Genomic DNA, 22,194 nt, shown 5'->3' on the forward strand with positions numbered 1-22,194 from the left:
CATATTATTGAGGCACAATTTGAATTAGTTGTAATTCAAATAAATGTATGCTTTTAAATACGCTGTGTACACTTGGAAATCATGTTTACATCATATAAAATCTTATTTTATTAGGAACTATAATTTGCCCTCAAGATGGACGACACTACGTTAAACCATTATTATTATATTAACTTTGGAAGAATTGATTAAAATTTTGTTGTAAAATGCCAAAAGTTAAAATAGAGTTTATCAAGCAAATTTTAAAAATTTAAAATTACAGTGCCAAAAGTTTGTGATTCAATTAAAATGACTAATTTTGATTGTAAAATTTTTAGTAAAAATTCCAGAAACAGCCACCTTAAAATTGAAATGCAAAAAGCATTGATTATGCTTACTAAAAAGTTACGGTAGTTTTTGAAAGTTTTTTTTAGTAATAATATGGCATATATTTATTTGTAGGCACTTATTTACATTACTTTTTTGTTACAAAAGAACGAACTGACAGAACCCACTGGGTCAGACTAACTAACAATAATAACCAAAGATATTAACAGTACTAAGATTTCCTATCTTATAAATACACGAGGATAATTCCGTCAGTTCAAAGATCGTCTAAGACTAAATTTATTATGGTTTTCAAAGGCATTTTTTAAGGCAAATAAGCAACAGTAAAACTTTTATTAAATATACCATTATCAATAGTTATCTCAGATCATACAGTCTTCAAAATAGATGTGAAAAAAATTAACCTATTTTATGCGAGTATACCGTTTACAGTCCTAAGCTAATCAACAAGTCAACAGCTCCAGATATATTTTTTGATAGTTTTCTTTAAGTCTTTTATAAATTTTAAAGTGAATGCTATACACTTATTTATGTCGAGTATTATTATTAAGTAAGTCAAAGGAATGGAAGAACAAACTAACAACTTAAAACATAGGATTTGGCAATTGCAGTACAAATGAAATGTCTTAAATATTAAGTACATGATTGGGACCATAACTAAATAACCAAAAAGTAACTAACACTATCATTTAAGAACCATTTTATAACATACCCATGATATCGAATGATCAAAATGGTTCTTTGCAACAAAAACAAAATATCAAATAAAAAAAAATGCTTTTCAAAATTGAATGCAAAATATATGTTTAAAAGGGTTTATAAAAACAGAACAATATGAAGAAAATTGATCTCTTCTACTTAACATTCTTGAAGTTCCAGCAGTTGTTCAGGTTCTTCTTGCAGCGAGGGTTTGTGGAGCCACTGTTGGAGCCGCAGTTGGAGCTGACGGATGCTGTGGGTGAGGACTGGCCCTGTGGGACGGAGTAGCCGGTGATTCCGTTGCTTCCGCAGGACCTGGAGTGACGCATCAGCGGCTTGTGCGTATAGTCCTCCTGGGCGTGCTGCCAGTACCAGCAGGAACGGCAAAAGTAGCTGGAAGTTTAAATTCATTAATATTAATGAATTAACATTACTCCGTCAACTATTCTCTACACAAATAGGATTTTAACCAGTGATTCCTGAGAATATTTGGAGTAAAAAACGTGGTGAAGCCATTTTGCCGTTCTTATCACACAGGGGTGCGGTGACATGATCGGAACTCCAAATGCCCAGGAATCGCTGGTTAAAGTCATTAGCGTACATGCTGATACACATCTGTATATTGCGTTCTTCTGGGTCAAATTTTATACAGCCCTGAACTCCTACTCATTATACACGAAATGAAAAATTTCTAATCATTATGAATTTTAAAAGTTTTAAGTGGAACCTTACCGGAAGCATTTCGGTTCCCTGCAGAAGTAAGGTCCCTGCTGAACATTGCAAACGGAGCACATAGAGTCTTCAATATAGGGGTCCACTTGCACCTGAAAAATAACAATGAATTAAAACAAGTTGTCAACACAACAACAGTCCCAACTGCTCCCAATCCGGCAATCGACAGCCTTTGGATGCCAGCGGGACCACAACATCACCAATTGTGGTACGTTGTCAGCAGGGCTGGCTCTTAGCCAACTGGCGAAAATAAAATTTAGACGCCCCTTGTCAAAACAAGTAGATACATAGGTAGGTGATCACTGTAATCAATAATATTTGTGAAAAATAATCTCAAGGGCAATGTGTTAGAACTGGTGTCGGGTATTATTAGCGTTTTGGTACCTTGATAATTCGGCACCCGGAGCAGACTGCTCCAATTGCGCCCACATAGGGCCGACCTTGGTTGTGAGGCTGAGGGTAGCGGGACAGAGAGGGAAATGTGAAAGAGGAAGGTGGGACCGGCATTTCAGATCTCCTCACCTAACATGGTTAAAGCCCTTTCAAGCAAAGTTTCAATATGGTGGTCTGTTACCAGGGCATCACAGTATTTTTCTCTCTGGAACTTGCCATAGATGTACTAAGTATACATTAGTTGTTAATTAATTAATGAACCAAGAAACAACAAATTAATTATATTTTACGCCGGGACGTGAACCCGCGACCACTGGATTGGTAGTCAAGAACTTTTTAGACTTTTTAAACTTTTTAGTCTAAGATTTATAATCATTGAATAATAGGGTAATAGAATCTACTGATATAATACTATCTACTAGTTATGAAGAGATGTTGCATTTATTTTGAAATTTCTCACCTTTTTGAAGAACTTTTCCGTTTTGATTTCAACGAAGGCAGCGCTCACAGCCCTCATGTATGAACGCGAGTTATTGAAGGTCACTCTGCCGGATCCAATTGGGTATTTGTGCTTATCCGTATCAATGCCTGTGGAAAGAAATTCATAATATTGTAATTAAGCAATCAATAAATAATCAAGGGAAATTAATTAATACATATTTCCAAAAAAACTGACAGGAAAGAAGAAAGTAAAAGAGTAATTTCAATACTGTTTTTAAACGACTTGACACGGTCAACAAAACCCAATGGTTAATATCCATTCTAATAGAATTCCAGATCACCCTGTACACTGTGCATACATTACCTAATAGTGTAGGAATAATAAGAATTTCACATTTTTGTGAATTTTTGGTAAATACATATACAAAAAAGTGGGACAAGTTTAATAGGAAAACTTTATTTCAAAAACACTTTGTATCAGTTAGAAACTGTTTAGTTTAAAAAAGGATGGTTTTACATCTTTCTTTCGCATCATGTTCCGACATAATATAATCCTTAATTAACCTGTTGAAGGCCGGAGCGTAAAACAGAAAAATATAAGTGGAACCTAAAGTTTTATTAGTCCGGACGATACTGAATTTGTTTTTTATACATTTTTCGAAGCACTAAGATCAAAATCGCATCGCAAATTATTCAAAAAAGAATAATATTAGAATATTTACGTTTTCCAGAGACCCAACAGCATTCCACTGGTTAAACAAGAAGCTTTATTAGGTTCTTAGATTCATATTTGGGTTAATTCGAGAAGAAAAAACTAAACTTAAAACATCCACATCAATAACAATGGCCGCCAAGTGAAACGATTCAACAAAATTTAAAAAATTTAATAAAATTTAAACAATTTTACTGAATAACTATCAAAATGCATTATTTTCCATTTCCGGAAACTGAAATACTTATTATCTGGCTGATACAAAGCGTTTCCTTTTTAAAATTGTATTTCAACCCTGTCCCACTTTTCTGTATATTTAACAATATATTTTTCTCCAGTTTTCCTGTATCTCCTGCACAAAAACACAATTGTATAACACTTACCAGCATAAACCACCCCATTGAACAGCTCATTCATGATCTTGGCCAGTCCCTCAGCTGACAGCATCCCATGCAGGGCCCCCACGAACACGGTGCGCGAGGGATCCAGCTTCACCGACGAACTCTTCACGTAGTTGGAGTCGTCCAGGGCCCACGGGATTATTTGCACCTGAATAAAAAAATAGAATTTTAGTGCTAAAAACAAAACTTGAGTTTTAAACGGTAACAAAATATGTGGTACTGATTCCCTAGGATACCTTTTTTAAATTTAAGTGCATCTTGACACTTTTTAGTCGGTGTCACTAGTGTAGATTTTGATTTAAAAAAAACATTTTGTTCGCTAGTCCCCATTTTAGACTCCTGCAAAATTCATTATGTCAAGAGATGTTTTCACGTCAAAAGTTATATCAATAAATAATCCCGACAGTTCTGAAGTTCGGTATATAACCCTTTGAAATGACCCACCTCACTATGCTGCCCAACCGGGTGGCACCATAGCTACCCTGCCTTTACACTGTACACACTGTTGTGAGACGTCACATAAAAAAGAAACATCATGAATCAAACATTTATTACCTCTTTCGAGCGCATCTTCTTTGAAGACAGACGGTAGAACCAGTTCCCTGATGCATCGCATGTGGACGACTCCAGTAAGGAGCGCACTTGCCTCTCCGATTCGAAGATCACGTAAACGTAGCCCTTTGGCTGGACAGCAGATTGCTCTTTACGGGGCCATTCCACACTGAAAGAAGTTAAATTCATTATTAACGAGAATCAAACAATTCACGGACATGACAAACGAAACGATACAGCTAATTGTCATAGTGGCAGGAGCTTCGAGTCGATGCTAAATATGTAAAATGCTATCTAGAGGACATACTCCCAATTATTAAAAATACAAAAAAACTTAAATGAAAACAATTGGAGTTATTTAAAACAATTTTAATTCAGAGGCAATCTGCTGGGATGAATCTAGGGAACATAAATTAATGTTCAAGTATTGTACATTCGAGTCATATGAATTAACAATATTTATTCTTCAATTATTAAGGTTTATGTTGATTCATTTATTGATTGACGGTGGATGGAATCTTTTACCATACGCCATAAAGTATGTAAATTACCAAAATATTATTAATACATGTGGTAGGACACGGTAGGTACAGAGGCATAATGGCATCGACAAGATGCAGGAGAAATGTGGAAGCAATAAATTTAGTTTAAAGGGTTTCCTTACCGTATCTGTCCGAAGGGCTGGAAGGCCTGTACAAGGGTGGACTCTGTTATGTCCCAGGGGAGGCCACCCAGGAACACCTTAGGCGAGAAGCCCCCGGAAGGAGAGTGGCGCCGCGGCGGCAGCACGCCGTACCAGCGGCACGTCACGTCCTGTGTGGCTGCAGATAATAATATAAATAAAGTTACATAATTAAAGATGTACCAACAGAGTGCTCCGATCTAATACAACTATCGATGGTAACCAAGTGAAACAGAACAAAACAACAGTATCACTTCCCATTTGTGTTGGTTCCGTTTTGTCACTGGAGAGTTTAGATCTCTAACCTAACTTTCGATGGTAACCAAGCCAAAATAGAACAGTGAAAAACAGAACAATAAAATAATGCGTTCCGTTTTGGTGTCATTGGCTCCGTTTTGTCACTGTCTCCGCTTTGTGATGGAACCCCTATCCTATGGATGCTTCGTTTATGATAAAAGAGGTTACAAGTTACGACGAACATGTCAACAGTATTTGAGTAATGCATGCACTATTGAAAACAAAAAATAAAAAAAATAAAATATTCGAAGAAGCTAACATGAGTTTGTCACAGGTTTTTCTTTTTTTAAGGAGAAAATTTCCATACAAATCACCTGAATATTAATGATTACAGTTATCACATACCTAGGAGTCTTCTGGTTTTGACCAGATCCTTGTTAACTACTAAATGTAGCGATGGATGATGTAGAAAACGAAGCATGGAAAAAAGGTTCTAGTTATTTAATGATACTTACAGGAAGAGTCGCTTCTCTCTCGAACGTCCCTGAAACTGTTATACTTGGGGTGGTATCGGTGGCTCGACTGAGGGGGCATCAGCGACAGGCAATTCTGAAATAAATAAACATTAATACGTGAAGTATGAAGCAGAAAATCTGTATGGGTGTTTCTTATGCAGTAGTCAACTCTCGAATGGTGAGCACTGGCGTCATGAAACTTGCACATACTACTGTAAGCCCACCATTATCATGTACATATTGAACCATATAGCTTTTTAAAATCATATTTAAGCTTTCTGAAAACAGGACACAAAAAGATTTCGTTATTTGAAATCTCAGGCAAAACTGGGTATAAAAACCTCTAGTCTATCTTATACAATCTCTGACAAAGCTGTGATAGGAAGTTTGCAGGCTGAAAACTTAAGTACTTAAAATTGAATAAAAACAGCAAATAAAAAAAAGAATTTCACTGGCCAGAATCAAACCTAATTAATTACAAGCCCTAATTAATTACACCACCAACTATTTGTAAGAACGGCGGCATAAATTAATTAAATATTATATAAATATATTATGTACGGAAAATATGATTTTGCGATGTCGCATACTTGCAACACATTTGAAGTTATGTTTGATAATTTATGAATTCAGGTACTAATTAATATGACAAGTAACCCCCCTTGAGACCCCTGATCTAGATGGTTGGTCTCCCCGAGTGGAAGAAGCTAAGGAGATGATTAACTCACCATCAGCTCCGTGATGGAGTTGTCAATGTTCGGGGTGGGTGACGGAGCGGACATCATATTGTCCGAGTCTGGAGAACTGCGTTGCTGGTGCAGTAGCACCTTGTCTAGTCCGCTACCGATCTCACTGGAACAAAAAAAACAACACATCCAACAAAAGCTTTAAAATTTCCGTACTCCACTTTCTTCTAAATACACTTAAAAAAAATAAATGACTTTAGTACATGAAACAAAGTTCTTAGTTTAGGTTATTATTTAAATGATTTGTTCGTATTTAGATTGAAGTGAAACCTTTCGGAAAACGCCACATCATACTAACAGTATAAAACATCGCATCAAAACATATCAAAATAGGGAAATTTTGACTGTCGAAAAAAAAATATTTTAAAGCTGCTTTAAAATAGTCATTTCTTGTAGTAATCAAAGCGAAGCACTAACGTAGTAATGCAAAATCATGCATTTTTGGTTTGAAAATTTGTTCGCTTAGAAATTTTTTAGTTGTTTTATTAAATGATTTATAATTATTAGATTTTCTTGGCCCTTTCATAGGCCCCAAAAAAAGTTCAAAATCTCCTACTTACGAACCCCTTTTCGGTTACGCTTTTTTGTATAATGTGGCAATTAAGTTCTTTAGAAAATGATAACGTAAATACGAATGTTAGAGGGAGCGCGCTATTAAAAAAAACGATAACAATCAAAATAATAATAACAGTTCAAAATAAGAGCAAAAATCTCTCGACAAATGCTTTACTTGCACTTAAAGATACACTGAATTTTTAATGCCTGTAACATATTGAATAACAGAACAAAACGTGTTTTAAATAATTTTCGTAAGTGGCATAACAAATGTAAAGGAACTTAAAGAGTTAACGAGAAACTTGTTATAAATCGGTAGAAATTGGGTATTTATTTACTGCAATATTAATTTTATTATTTTGCAAGCTTCTAATTTTTTTTCGTCCAGCCCGGCGGCGTCGATTCTTCCTAATCCACATATACATAACAATTGTTATAATCAGCACAAGAACAAGTCCAAAATATTGATTCTCTCCAAAAATGCTTTCCAAACAGTCCATTTTTTGAGAATTATTTATTTTGTGTAACAGATAATTTTGAAAATGAATTGTATGCGGGGGCTTAAGCGGGAATTTAAACCTTATTGCCATCTACATAAAAAATGTTGTTGTTAGTCGCCCGATTCCAAATGTTACACGACGTGATGCATCGGCGTTAGTTGAAAAACGAAGTGATATTTAAATAATTCGTGCGTATAAAAGGATGAAGAGCGTTTATGAATATTTACAATTTATTTATATTATTAGGTAGGTTACAAAGCATGATAAAAAGTTATGTCATTATGTGTCAGTAACCGGACAAAACAGAACAATAAGTGAATGGTATATCTATGACAAGGAAAAAGATAAAATAGTGTTTTATTGAAATGGGTAAAAACACGGTAAATAATGCATTTAGTAGTTTACCTGTAGCTTCCAAAACCGCTGACATTTCTGGGTGGGAAATATTGCGGCAGGAGGGAACGTGGCGTCTGTCCCCCCACGGGGCTGTTGGGGAAATCATCCTGAAAATTCAAACAAATTATATATTATTTTAAGGAAGTAATACATACAGTATCACTAAAATGATTCGTCTCACTGCATCGAGACAGCGGTCTATAAAATCGCAACCACATCAACCCAGAGTACAGGACACTGAAGTTGACCAGCTACTGATATAATATTATCATGCTATGAAATATCTGGTATAATTTAGGAATCGCTGGACAGGCTTAATACTAATAATGTTTTGAAATAACACTTCAATTCAACTTAATTCTGTGAAATTTACGCATTGGAAAGTGGAAAAATATCACAAAATAAGTTTTATCAGGTTCTTAATTTGGGTTATTTAAATAACCATGCGTATTTAAATTGAAACTGAACCATCCGGCAAACGTCTTTAACACGATAACAAAACATGACGTCGATTTCAAAACGCTTGAAATTTTGAACTTTGATTGAAAAAAAAGGAACTTGCATCATTCACCATCTCCCCCCGACAAATAGTTGCTTTTGACTTGCTTGTTCGTAGGGTATGAGGTTGAATTGAATTATTCAATTGAATTATTAAAAAACATCCGTACAGCGTGTCCAGCGATTCGGAAATTTAATCATATGTTATTGAAGTACGAGTAGTTAGTTATAAACGCTAAAATGGCTTACGACAATCATGCCGGAGGTGCTAACTTGATTCAGCGTCCTGGCCCTGGTTGAATAAAGCCCTAATTCCTAAGATAATGTTGTGAAAGACAAGTGGTGTGGGCCGCTTAAAACTGATAACGCTTGTAAGGAAGATTTTAGTAAACAGCGTTTCCGAATGGTTTGTAGCATTCCGCATTCCCAATTTCTACCGATTTACAACAAGTTTCCCTTTAACTCTTTAAGGATTTAAGCTCCAATTGTTTAAGGCGAAGCTTAATACCAAATCACTATTTTGATTAATCTTTATAACGAATTGGTGTACATTATGAATACCAAAAAATATGCTTTAGATAGATTGTATTCTACTCAAGCGAAGCGATAGGAAAACCTTCAAATAAAATAAAAATTGCTCGATAAAAATATAAATGCAAACAACTAAAATAGAATAGAAATAAAATTCAATAGAAATGTATGAACGCATAAAGGAAACAACTTAAAAAACAAGTGTTATAGGATTGTCTGCGACAGTTTCACTTGATTAACTTTTTTGCTTTCTTATAAAATTATTTACAAAATAAATAAAATCCAGTTTTTTGCTTGAAATTGAACGTTACTAGACTCTGTCATGCGATTTTAATGCCTATTACCTACGATATAAGGTATACCAAGAATATACACATTTTTGGCTTGTAGCTTCCTCTTAAGACAATATCTATACATTTGTAAATCCGAAACGTTAATTATATGAAACTTCCTAAATAGAAAAAATCGCAAAGTAAGCTCCGAAAATTATTACGAACACGTTTTGTTCCGTTATTTAATATGTCATAATATTTAATATGACATGAAAAAAATCATAGTGTATCTTTAAGTGCAACTAAAGAATTTGTCGAGAGATTTTTGCAAATTTCAAACGAGTCGTGTTTTATTAAATATTTTCACCAATTTCGCTTAAATAATCGTTTTTTTTAAATATAAGCGCGCTCCCTCTAACATTCGTATTTACATATCTCCCTTTCAAACCATCTTTCAACGCTTACTACGGGGCCTTAACTTTTTTTTAATGTTTGTAATATTGAAAACAAATTTTCGATTACAATCATTTCATTTATATATACATAATAATTTATGTTACGTTTAGCTTTTACTACAGGCTTCTGCGTTATTTATATGTACGCCCATCGCGAATTCAAAAAGATAACCTAAATAATGTGCATAAACGGATATTATGTAATACTCGCGTGTAAACTATATGCACTATAACTATATGTGAGTTAACCCTCACAAACCGCGTACATTTGACATAATTTTTTTAAAGATTTTTTTGCTTAAAAACTAGAACGAATAAAAAATCAAGTCGTTAAAAATATAGGTTTTTACTTACAATACATGTATTTTTTTGTCTGGTTGAGGATTGAACCTCCCTACCCAGGAGCTGGAGTCAACAACTTTACCAACCTCGCCAATTGCCGATCGGGTAGGATTGACATTTACTGTAATGTCATCCGATTTCAGAGATTTACATATATGTTGCTGTGTGTGTACGTGATTGCCACCAAAAGTTGATAGAATGCACTGTCCATCGATAACGAGTCTACTTGCAGAGTTTCAGCTCGATCGGTTGTAAAGAAGTGGGTTAATTTCCTCTTTCAAGATAAGTGAAATTAACGTAATTTTAAAAAATAATAATAAAATATTATATTTTTGCACAGTGTATGATTTGTAGTCGCCCTCTTAAAGCTAAGTTTTTTTTTCGAATGAAAGTAGCAATAACTTTTAACTATTAAAAAAAATACACATGATTTGTTGGTAGAATTATGTTAAGCATGTTCTACAACCGTCAGTTTTAATTCACGTATGAAAGGGTTAATATTGAAAACAATCTTACAAGAATTTAGTGGAACGCATTCAAACTATCGTATTGCATCGCAGATGAACCTTGGTAATTTGATACGAGGTTCTTAAACATTGGGGAAAATTTTATGAAAAATTCGATTTCGATAAAAAAACGTTGGAAATAATAAATCACGCAATCTGACATTACTTGTAAAGGATTTACCCTAAGAAACTTAAAACAAAAGAACTACACATTTTAAATATAGAATTAAAATATTTTTTTGTTGAAAATATTATATCTGCTTTATCTTTTATTTGAATTCTTCACAGGATCAGTTCCAATTTTGAAAATGACATTTTAATTCAAAGCAAACCCGAGTTAATTGAACCAAAGTTACAATCACAGAACCATAAACGAAATATTAGAAGTCAACCACATGCTCAAACTTAAATGAATAAATTTGATAATTGCTCGAGGCTAGAGTATGGTATTCTCCCGATTTGGGGCATATTGTAGTTCTTGAATGAAAGGGGAGCGGAAGATGTCCCGTTAATAAATATGGATAAATCCATTTGAAGCAATGTTTCGATTCTAAATTGTAGCCGGTTCACAAGGGCGAAAGATACAGTGGGGGCATTTGCCACTCTCAACAAAATGATTCACAGATTATTAAAATAAATTTTACATTTATTTAAATTTTTACCATTATCACCGGTCGACATTGAACAAAATAAAAGGGGATAGAAGTAAATAAAAATAATACTCTAGATATTATTTATACCTCAAAAATTACATGACTTTGAATAGTTTGAATGAATATTTAAATCCTGACCACAATTCAGTTGCATTAATTATACAAAGTGAAACATTTTTGCTAGAATCGTATGAGTTCATATTTGCTTATTCTGGGGGTGGTTATTTTCGTAATATTTAATAAATCTTTTGAAGTTTGTCTATCGCGAGGAGATGTCGGAGGAGAGAGGGGTGCACGGGAGAGGCTCGGGTAGATGGGGGAGATGGGGGTAAGAAGGCCAAAGATGCCGGGAGGAGGTCGGGGGGTCAGAGATGCAGTCGAGTCGCTAACTGTCTGGCGGTCCTATCGCAAATAATATTAAATTACGTTACACAATGTTACTCTCTGCCAATATTATCAAAAATATTATATTAAAAGGACAGTGCGCCGAAATGTCAGAAAAGTAATTAAAAAATAGTATATAAATATTAAAAAACAAGTTTTTTTGTACGGTTGGAAATTTCCAATATAATAACATAAATATCAATCTCATAAAAGGCAATAATATGTGTATACATGTGTTGTGTACGCAACCTGCACAACTACATAGTTTTTTACTCTAAATGTGAAAACTGGATATGAGGAAAAAATATTCAAATTTAAAAATAATATCGACGCACATCTCTCATTCAAAGTGGCGAAGCTCTAGTATGTGTATATTGCGATTGGGGTGGGTGGGGTAGAGGGGCGGGTGGCAAATTAATGTATACTAGTTGGCAATCTGGCCAGGGGGGGGTGAGGTGAGGGGAGTTAAGGGGCTGGCATATTCACATAAAGACTCATCGGCATCATGTAAATTTTCACCATAAGCCATCAATACGCCGGGGGTGGCCTCAAAACTAACTTCACTCAATATCTAATTTCGCGATCAAATAAACTATTACGATAGACATCTGGTTAAGAATAATAATAATAACAGACTTGGAAACAGAACAATAATTACTACTCGTTCTGTTAACAGCGTAATGTTGATTACTCCGACTTGACACCAACTTTCGAAACGCTCAAACACTCTGGCAGAATAAAATGGTAATCGAACACGGTTACTATCTTAACAGGATTGATTGAACAATGAAAAATAATTTACAGACAGACCAAATTCAAAGTGGTCAAGTCAAAATAGAATTTCGCGGCGCTGTCAATGAATAATAATCATAATTGGGACATTTGTTAAACGCCGTTTTATGAACTATGTTAGAAAATTCAGAGCACAAATTTAATTTACTGTGTAGGTATATCCTAAAACAGGTAGAATCCCAAAATGCATTATAGATCGAAATCGTAAAATATCAACAATTTATTCATAACTTATAAAAAAATGTTATATAGTAATTTTGTTTGAGCATAAATTTGGAATTTAAAAACGTTTATAACCGAGTTATGTTTTTTATTTAATTTAATTTATGTTTTACGATTTTATTTTATTTATGATTTTTACAAAACTTCAGTTTTAACCCGAGATAAAATATCGCACACTTGACCTTTAAATCTAGAGAAAAGTCACCGTCTAGATGTGATTTCTAAAAACCACCCAGTCCTCTTTTTCCACCCCTCATAGCATAACGTTGATGCATTTTGATGAAATTTTGCACACTTTAAAAGGAGGAGAAAAAATTCTGCTCCGATTTAAAAAAACTCTACAGGATAAAATCTGACGCTCGTATGACAATTAATAATTCCGGTGATACCGCGTTACCGTGAAATGTGATCACACTTTTTTTTTAATTTTTGTCGATACTAACACTTTAACCCCTTACAAATATGGTTGGTTACTAATTTGCATATTGAAACAATAAAGGCACGAAACTGTAAATGAACAATGCATTTTGATCTGGATACAAATAAAAGTGTTAATATTAATGGGCAATTTAAGAACGCAATCTGCCTCCTTCAAATAACCATTTTCGGCATCTTATCCCATCAGAACAGCGTCGAAACAATTCCGGGGACACTGCGCCGATATAACACCGGAATTAATTTAATCTTAACAAGCTGTAAACTTATTTCAGTTTAGTGTAGTTTTTTTAAGAAAGCAGATCAATGACATAGCCGGTTAGTAACCACCGTACAGTACCTACCATTAAGAAATAAATCTAATATTTTTAATCGTCGCGCTTTCCTGCCCAGGCTGACCATATCAAATCACAAAAGCAACGAGTCATTATTTAATGTCCTGGATTATCCAACATTTATTAGATTCACAAAACGCGGGTTTATTATAGAATCTAAATTATTTCAATAAAAACGGATTTAGAGTCTAATGGAACTTTCCACTTGAATCCTTTTAAAGCGTCTTTAAATGAAATGAAACACGTTAGCTATCAAAAGAAATATTTATTCATCCGTCTTTGGCTTACAAAAATGGGAAAGCCAGTCCATAAATGCAAAATGTTGGCGCACAGTACAATCATAGTCCACCTAAAAGTATAATCAGACGCATTCAATAGACCGACATGTTAAGAGAACTTGCCAATTCTCTAGTGTTGAATTTTTTCCAGGGCATTTTTATTACGTTTCCCGCAGACATTCAGCAGAAATAATAACACCAAACAGGAAGCGAATGGGCCATGAAAAACATCGCTGTACCGAATATATCAAATGCAAAATGCTACTATTGCGCCCTACCAAGTTCTTCGTGGATATGACAGCGTATGTACATCAAGACACGTACATATGCTTAACAACATTTATTGTAGTGTACAAGGGTTGCAGGTTTGACAATTGAAATTAATTTAAGAAACTCTTCGAAATCATTGGATTAATTGTATTATTCTCGATTTTTACAATTCTCTGCAAAGATTTTGATCTTATGAAATACGAATCTTAGAGGAGCTCGCTAATATTAAAAAAAAACAACTATAATAACTAAGCGATAATGTTGAAGATTCGTTTGAAATAGAGCAAAAATTTGTGAAGATTTTAGACTTCCAAAAACAAATTTGTCGGGAACCCAAAATAATCTTTATTTGAAAGGATTTAACATTTTTAATGACTGATGTTAAAGAAGCCTTGCTGCTGCTTTTCGTGGGTTATGCCTAAATAGATAAATAATAAGTTTTAGATGTATTGTAAAGTATCCTAAATGTAATAGGTAAAAAAGTTTATACTGGATATAAAAATGTAATTTTACAACTAAATAAAAAACATACAATAAAAAAAATTCTCGATAAATGCTTATAACAGAACAAAACGTGTTCGTAATAGTTTTCGGAGCTTACTTTGCGATTTTTTCTCAACCAAGGGAATTTCGAATAATTTACGTTTCGTCTTTACAAATGTATAGATATGTTCTTAAAAAATATATTTTTTATATACTTTAAAAAGAGATATTATAAATCGGTAGAAATTTGGAATGCGGAGGCTTAAATACAGAATTCAGAAAATGATATAATTAATGTTTATTTATTTATGCATTAATTCAATTTATGTCGTATTGAGGCGCTGCATGAACGTTTTATAATTTTATTCATAACGGGCCTGACTGGGGATGTGCAATATTTATAAATAATCGTAATCACGTACATGTTCCAAGATAAAAGTTAAATATATTTATAAAGTGTTTTATAAATTTATATAAAGCTCGTGCTGGAATTGTAACAACCCTTGATATTTTTCGATAAAGAATTAAGCTATTTGGAATTACCGAAGGAAATAAAATTACGAGACAATAATAATATCTGATCGATTTATACAATTTTTTTTTTGAATTTTGCATGTTAATGGATTGTATTAGGACATAGGTAACTATGTACATTAAAAAAAACACAAATGTACAATTTTATTAGTTTGCGAGAAATAGTAATTATTGATTTATATAAGTAATTAAACAAATCTCATAAAAATCACCCTATAAAAAACATTTATTTTACCATAATAATATAATGTATCTATTTTCAAATGCCTTTTAACTTAACAAATGTTTTTTTTTTTGGTTTGACCGACGATTGGAACTTCCTTCCCAGGAAACGGAGCAACAACGCTACCGACCTTGCCAAATGCCTATCAGGTAGGACCGATATTTATTTCGTATAGTGTCATCTAATTTCAGAGAAATATATATTCGCGTGGGTGTACGTGATTGACACCAAAAAACCGATAGAATGCATTTTAATCGACAACGAGTCTATCTGCGAGTTTCAATTAGATCGGAAGTGGGTTAATTTCCCCTTCTAAAATTTGCATTAATTAATTACCGAAAACGATAGCCAAATTCAAATAGATGTTTTAAGAAAAGTTTTTTTTTCGAGTAATTGTAACTATAATAAAGTTATTGAATTTGTTGATGTCCCAACCCTGTGAAATGAGGTTAAGATCTCTGTTGCAGAGGTTAATATCTAAGCTTGTTAAGTTTTTTTTTTTCACGCAAATAATATCGAGAGGATGAACACACAATTGTGTTTTTATGGCTTTTATTTCGTTAAAAATGAAAGATGCGCACATTAAAGGCTGGAAGTACCGCCGGCAACATATAACTCTTTGCACTTGCAATGATGACGCGCCTTTATATGAATCGAGCGGTAATTAGGTACTTTATGAATATTCATTTATTGGCTGGAGAAAAGTAAAGTTGGGTAGCACGAAATTTATTTAACCACTCCAGCGTTTGAAGGTCATATATGACCGGGCCGTCCATTTTTATACTTGTATTTTTTATCTTTATTCCATCAAGCGGGAAATACATGACTTTTTTGACGTTAAAAAGAGAAATAATAATTATTTCCAGTTTGCCTCACAATACTAGAATCCATTAATAAAATCCTAAAAACAGCCAAAATGAAATCATTCAAATTTCGCGCCGCTATCGTAACACTAGTTTTACATTATTTTCTTTTATTTTTTATTATATGAACGAGATAAAAGTGAGTAGAAAATTTTCTTGAAAATTCATAAAAAAAAGTGTTTTCGAAATATCGAGTTCTCTCAATTTTTATACGATTGGAGTAAAAAATTAAGTAAAAATGTGGCTAGAGTTTTTGACAATATTTTTCACGTTCGATATTAAAATTTTATTATTTAGAAATAGCAATATTTGTTTATTTTAAATGCATATACCAGAAAGACAGATCTATATAATATATGTAGTTTCTAAAACAGTATTTGGTTTAACGGATTATTAAAAAAAATAATATATAGCGCATTTGAAATACACAGAAAACGAAAAAATACTGAAGGGTCAAATTTAATTTTCAATAACGTTCATCATATGCGAGTTAACCACGGGTTGTTGGTATATGAATACCTGGATAATCACGTAAATTTTCCCAAACCCACAAAAAGACCACAATTTTTTAACGCGTTTCGCATAAAAGATAAAGAAAATAAATGTTATATTTAAATAAAAGGGAAGGAATACATACCAGCATAAAATTAAAGAAACGGAATTGTTTAGTTTGATAACATTTTTTTAAAGCATCGAAAGCAATAAATTCTTTCACGCGTGGTGCGATTAATTTTGCCTATATTCAGGAGCTCTCATGAGAATGTTATACGCAGTATTGAAAGTGCATGATTTCTTCGTTGTTTCTGTCAGACTACCTGATTTTTTTTCTAATCTCCCCCCCGATTTAAAACCTAAACCACGTATAGAATGAACTAGCTAACGTGTACCCGGCGTTTGCCCGATTTTTCTCTACTTCCTCTATAAATATAGTATATGTATGTATTATATATTTAAACCTCGCGTAGTTTAGAATAATTGAGAGCACAAATAATTAAACAAAGAATAGCGACATAAATTTGTATAATAGGAAAGATACTGTCTACTATGGTGCAGAAAATATATTTTAATATTTAAATTCAAAAACGTATGTGTATCCAACCGCAGAAAAAAAAACATAGTGAAATGGCGGAATAAAGTTGTTCCGACACTCTATCAACAATCTCTTCGAATTATTCGTAAATCGGTTTTAAACGAGATTGCAGACCTATGAATGCATTGATAGGTTTTCAAATAATAAAACACGATAAATCGCGATAGCAATTTTTTAGCGCGATTTCAGAACACGTGTTCATAATTCTAATATTTCCGCATTTCGTCATTGTACATTATCAAGACAAATGCAGGTGCATGAACACGTATTATCGCGAATTTACTAAAAAATTACCCGTTTTTAACCATTTTAATAAATCGGCTATACTCATTTTTCCCCGTGTATAATGTCATAAAGGAAAACAATTTGTCACTTTGTCGAAATTCCTCCATATGTTTATAATCGATTGTTAATTTAAGATTGCGCTCAGGCTACGAAATAAAAACGTTTCATTTTGAATGCGTGTTTCATTTTATGTCCAGTATTAACACAAATCAACAACCAAAGTAACTTGTATTTTCACAGATACTTTCTAAGGAATCGAAACAACTGTCCCTACTTGAAGATCATTGAAATCTGAAAAGGTTGCTTGCTGGCAGAGGGTTGAACTTACTAGTGAACCTGGCAATATATACCTAAACCCTACCAGAATGATATGGAAATTCTATGATTATAATATATAAATCTACTTATTTAGTTTATACTAGCTGACGTGTTCCCGGTGTTGCTCGATTTTTCTCTACTTTCTATAAATATAATATGCATATATTATTTATATTTAAACCTTTGGGGCAATATTTCTAAATGATAGTGAAAACCATATCAAAATCCGCTGCGTAGTTTAGAAGAAATAATCGTACAAACAGAAGGACGAGGATACCGACTTATATTTTTATATAATAGGTAGGATAATAGAAGCGTGAAATGATGACTCACAAATTGCTGAGACGCCCTCGGCGCCGGTATGCACACCCTGGGTGACTGCTGCGGCTGTGACTGCCTGGGCTGCAGGCCCAGCAGACTAGAGATGGACATCAGGGAGTCCCCCTCGGAGGGGCCCGGGCGTCCCTGGAGCCCGAGCAGCGAGTTGATGGAGTGCCTGTACAGTATATCCGTGGTGGGGATGTCGGGGGAGGGACAGGTGTTCTGCTGGAAATAAAAATAAAATGTTAAAATTTCAACACTTCGTTTACTTCCTCATACGCACAAATCATTTAAATAAAACAAATGATTGCTACAAGAAACAACTATTCACATCGTTGAAAGATGCATTAAAGTTACATTTTATCAATCAAAGTTCAATAAAGTTTTCGCTTTTATTAGCGTTTAATCTTAGTAGTAAGATGTGACGTATTCCAAAAAGTTCGGTTTCAAACTATAAACGCACATATTATTTACATGAATAAACTAAAAACCTAAATAATACCCATTTATTTTTTCTCCTCCCATATAAATAGTTGTTTCTTGTGCTAATTACACAGAGAATTAAAAAAATTACATTAAGATGTGGAACGTCTCCCCATAAAATTACCAAGGGAGGGGAGTAGAGCAACTATAGTATAATTAATTTTGCAAAGATAGAACAGGATCCTTTGGCAAAAACGACACTTCCTCAAAATAGTTCCAAACTAGTTCATAAAACTTTTACGAAACTTTGGATACATCGGTGCGCACGTTCAAAGGTACATTCAAACGATCTGTATTTGTATCTTGCATGTCGGACTTTTTGATTTGCGGTTGAGGGAAGTAAGCGGGGAATGGGAATGCTCTCGTTCAAAAGCCAGGTACCAAGGATTGCACATACTACCACTATTATTTGATAAGTACTTCTGGCTTTAACGAGAATTAACTATGACCAGGGATAATATACCTACAGTTAGAAAATGCGATGATATCAGCAAAATTTTTCAAAAAAGTTCAGAAACGAGAAACAACAGTTTATTGGAAAAATGAATCAGATATCTAATTAACGTTTCCAAAATAATATATAGGTAATAACAGTAATTCGGAATAGCGTATTTGTGACATTTTTTTATATCCCTCGACCGCAAATCAATTGTATTACTGCGTGGCCCATGTAAGGTGGCGATATTGCGCAATCACCAAGCTAAAGATGGATGCACAAAAAATTATTGCAAAATAAGCATAGGTAGGTACGGGAAAAAGTTAGTAATAGAGCCACGTGCGAAATCAGGTGTACCTTTATAAAAATTAAATTTGAAATAATGATGCGTATCTACGTATTGCATATTTCTGTGAAATGATTATCACGTGAATTCAAAAATTCAAACATCGTAGATTCTAGATCCTTCTATCTTGACTAATTATTCATTACGCCATTTCCCCGCAGGGTTAGGAAAAGATTATGGACCGACAAACAAAACTCAGCTTTAGCACACTCCTTGCTTCATTCACATGCATACATCGTCTCCTACGTACCCTTTATTATAATTTCTGACATGGCCCGACTCGGCATTGGTTTACTTGATCATGCCGTGTCTTCGTCGGGGCTCCCCGACTTCTAGCATTAACTTCCACGTCATATATTCTAATCGTAACTAATACGCTTACATCAGCCTATCATTCTTTCCTATTCTGTAAATTAAAACTGTCGTACCACGGATTACCACACAAATGCCTCAGGGATCTCATTTCATAACATTCAATAAATATACTTTATCTTTCCTCTATGCCAGTTCCATGCCTACACTGCCAAGTAAAAAAATACAAGCACACTCGCGTTTCCCCTGTTCTCGAAACATCTTCCCCGTAAATTAAAACACATTTTTGTGAAACGCATCACCGACAATTTTTTTTTCACCAGATTTTATTAAAATCGACGAGACAATCGAGTGGAAAACGTGATAACGAAAAGCAGTTAGACAGTGGCAAATAAAGAATTATAAATAAATTAATTTTCTAGAAGTACTAAACATTAAATAATTATAGTTATATAGTTATGATCCTCTCACTTATGGTGCAATCGTGTATTTCACAACACTTTTTTTGCACAATTTTAATGCTTAAATACAAAAAAACTATTTTTCGTTGCCATGATTGAATATTCTATTTCGTTGGAAATTTATATCAAATTTTAGTTGAATTTATTTTACTTGAAAAAATACCGAATGAGTCTGTCTACCTGATCGCTATTATGATTAATTTTGTATATAATTAAAGGGAATTTAAAAAAATCCTCACATAAATTAATTTTCTGTCGAATACAAAAAAAAACTATATTTATCCCAACAAAACCCAGCAAACTAACATTAAAAACCATCTTAATTCAACGACACAGTTAAAATACATTATGCAAAATTAAGTGCCTAACAAATTAGTTTTCCAATAAAAAAATAAATTTCTGTAGAAAATCACTGATTATTATTAAAGAACTAATAGAATAATTGAAAATAAATCTTGAAACTTTATCCATTATTAAAAAATTTACTTGAAAAAACTGCATGGCGAACAATGTGTACAACCGGCGATCAGCTGTTGACGGAAACTTTGCAGCGGGAGAAATAAATTGTACGTCCGCTCGCGCGAGTACTCGATACTGCCACGCGCCACGTGTTCAATTCACAACAATTTAATTCTTCTAGAGCCGTCGGCCAATCACGGGCGAGATGCACCGACCAATGGGAGAGTTTCTCTGCCCTCTACGAGTGGCAATGAAAAATTAAGAAAATCTCGAAATTCAAAAAATCAACTTTTTTTGCAGCTGCGAATGACGTAATTAACAGCTGATAAAAACCACGCTAGTAGAAATGTGCTACAATAACAATGAAATCTTACAACAATGTAATTATCTTTTTTTTAACTGCAAGCTACGTTAAAAAAGACGTTTTTATTTGACATTTTTAATATTTTTTCTTACGCGAACCATGTGAACAAGATCTTCACAATTATCAGAGTTATAAAATATCCGCAATATTTTTGCAAGCATGTATATAATATAGCCTCCAAACAGGCGCCACTATTATTATTTCAGTGTATTTTCTTTAGATTTTTTTTATAACGAATTTCACTTTATTGTGAAATATGTAATTATTGTATTATTTTAAATTTCGCACCGAGATTAAACGAACGATTAAAACAAGATTTAATGAAGTTGTCGAATACCGCCTCACGCTACGCAAAAAAATTAAATGGCATTTGACTCATACTTAATTTACTACAAGAAACAAACTATTAATGTCGGGGGAGATGGTAAAAGATGCATTAAAGTTCCATGTTTTTTCAATGAATGTTTCAAGGTTAAAAAATACGCATAAATTATTAAAATAACCAAAACTAAAAACCTAGTTTGTTCACGTTTTACTTTTCCCCGACTTAAATAGTCGTTTCCAGTAGTAATTAAGTTATCAAATGTTGTTTTTAAAAAATGCGCGATTGAGAGGGAATTTAGCTAGTTGATCTAAGATTTATTTTAATTTAATGGTGCCATGAATATCTGCAATATTTCACACAAGCGCCAACATAATAAGTGGTTCCTAATTTCGATGCATTATGAAATATTAAAAGTTTTAAATACAGTGTTCATTTCAGAGGATTATGCAACACAAGATTTGCATAAATAATTTGAAATAAAAAATATCTTCCCCCTCAATCAAAACTAAAAGATAAAATAAAATGAACAGTATTAATATTAGCAATGGAAAAACGTAGGCAATACTACGACAAAATATAAATAAAACTAATTTAAAATTCATTTATTCAAAACAACCTCACAGGTTGTTACAGTTGACCACGAAATATAAAGTTTTAATGCAAAATAAAAAATTAACCATTATAAAAAGCAGCAAAAAACAAAAATATGTGGTCTAGATTAGAGAATAGAACTCTTTGTACGGTAACTTGAATCGAATCAGAACACAATAAATTAGTTTTAGCTTACTGTATGAATTGAGGAGACGATAAAGTTAATAAAAACTTCTGAAAGTAAATTTAAAAAGTTAAAACTCACGTGTTGCAGCGCAGGCATGATGCTGAGGTATCTGCAGTCGGGTTAGTCGATCACCGGACGAATCGTTCGTGATAAAAAAGAACTGATTGAATCGAAAATCAATTAACAATTAAAATCGGCGTCGCTGGTTTATTGCGCGGAGCCTATAAGGTGTTCACTCGACGGTGGACCAAC

At 33.5% G+C, this 22,194-nt stretch overlaps 1 protein-coding gene across 3 annotated transcripts; it reads right to left on the bottom strand.

The window, feature by feature from the left end:
- Positions 1-135: 135 nt before the first annotated feature.
- Positions 136-22,194, bottom strand: orb (polyadenylation element binding protein orb). Of its 3 annotated transcripts, none has more exons than XM_089639227.1 (11): positions 22,021-22,194; positions 17,991-18,203; positions 7,898-7,995; positions 6,420-6,543; positions 5,692-5,785; positions 4,922-5,078; positions 4,261-4,426; positions 3,688-3,853; positions 2,612-2,739; positions 1,759-1,850; positions 136-1,419 (listed from the first exon to the last, which is right to left on the bottom strand). In XM_089639227.1, exons 1-11 carry the CDS (start codon positions 22,036-22,038, stop codon positions 1,182-1,184), a joined length of 1,494 nt encoding a protein of 497 aa, XP_089495353.1. In that variant the 5' UTR covers positions 22,039-22,194; the 3' UTR covers positions 136-1,181. The 3 variants fall into 3 exon arrangements, with proteins under 3 accessions (XP_089495353.1, XP_089495355.1, XP_089495354.1); XM_089639229.1 differs by lacking the exon at positions 22,021-22,194 and adding an exon at positions 20,932-20,951 and having other exon boundaries at positions 17,991-18,200; XM_089639228.1 differs by lacking the exon at positions 22,021-22,194 and adding an exon at positions 20,503-20,601.

The sequence above is a fragment of the Hesperophylax consimilis genome, chromosome 14 (genome assembly GCF_061612785.1).
Source record: "Hesperophylax consimilis isolate HC1 chromosome 14, BYU_Hcon_1.0, whole genome shotgun sequence".
NCBI classification, from domain to species: Eukaryota; Metazoa; Arthropoda; class Insecta; order Trichoptera; family Limnephilidae; genus Hesperophylax; species Hesperophylax consimilis.

Bases quoted from the DNA above. Each gene is read 5' to 3' on its own strand.
- orb (XM_089639227.1), bottom strand. The intron at 7,996-17,990 runs GTGAGTCATCAT...TTGAATTTTCAG, and splicing joins CGAGGGCGTCTCAGCAATTT to GATGATTTCCCCAACAGCCC. The intron at 5,786-6,419 runs GTGAGTTAATCA...TATTTATTTCAG, and splicing joins ACTCCATCACGGAGCTGATG to AATTGCCTGTCGCTGATGCC.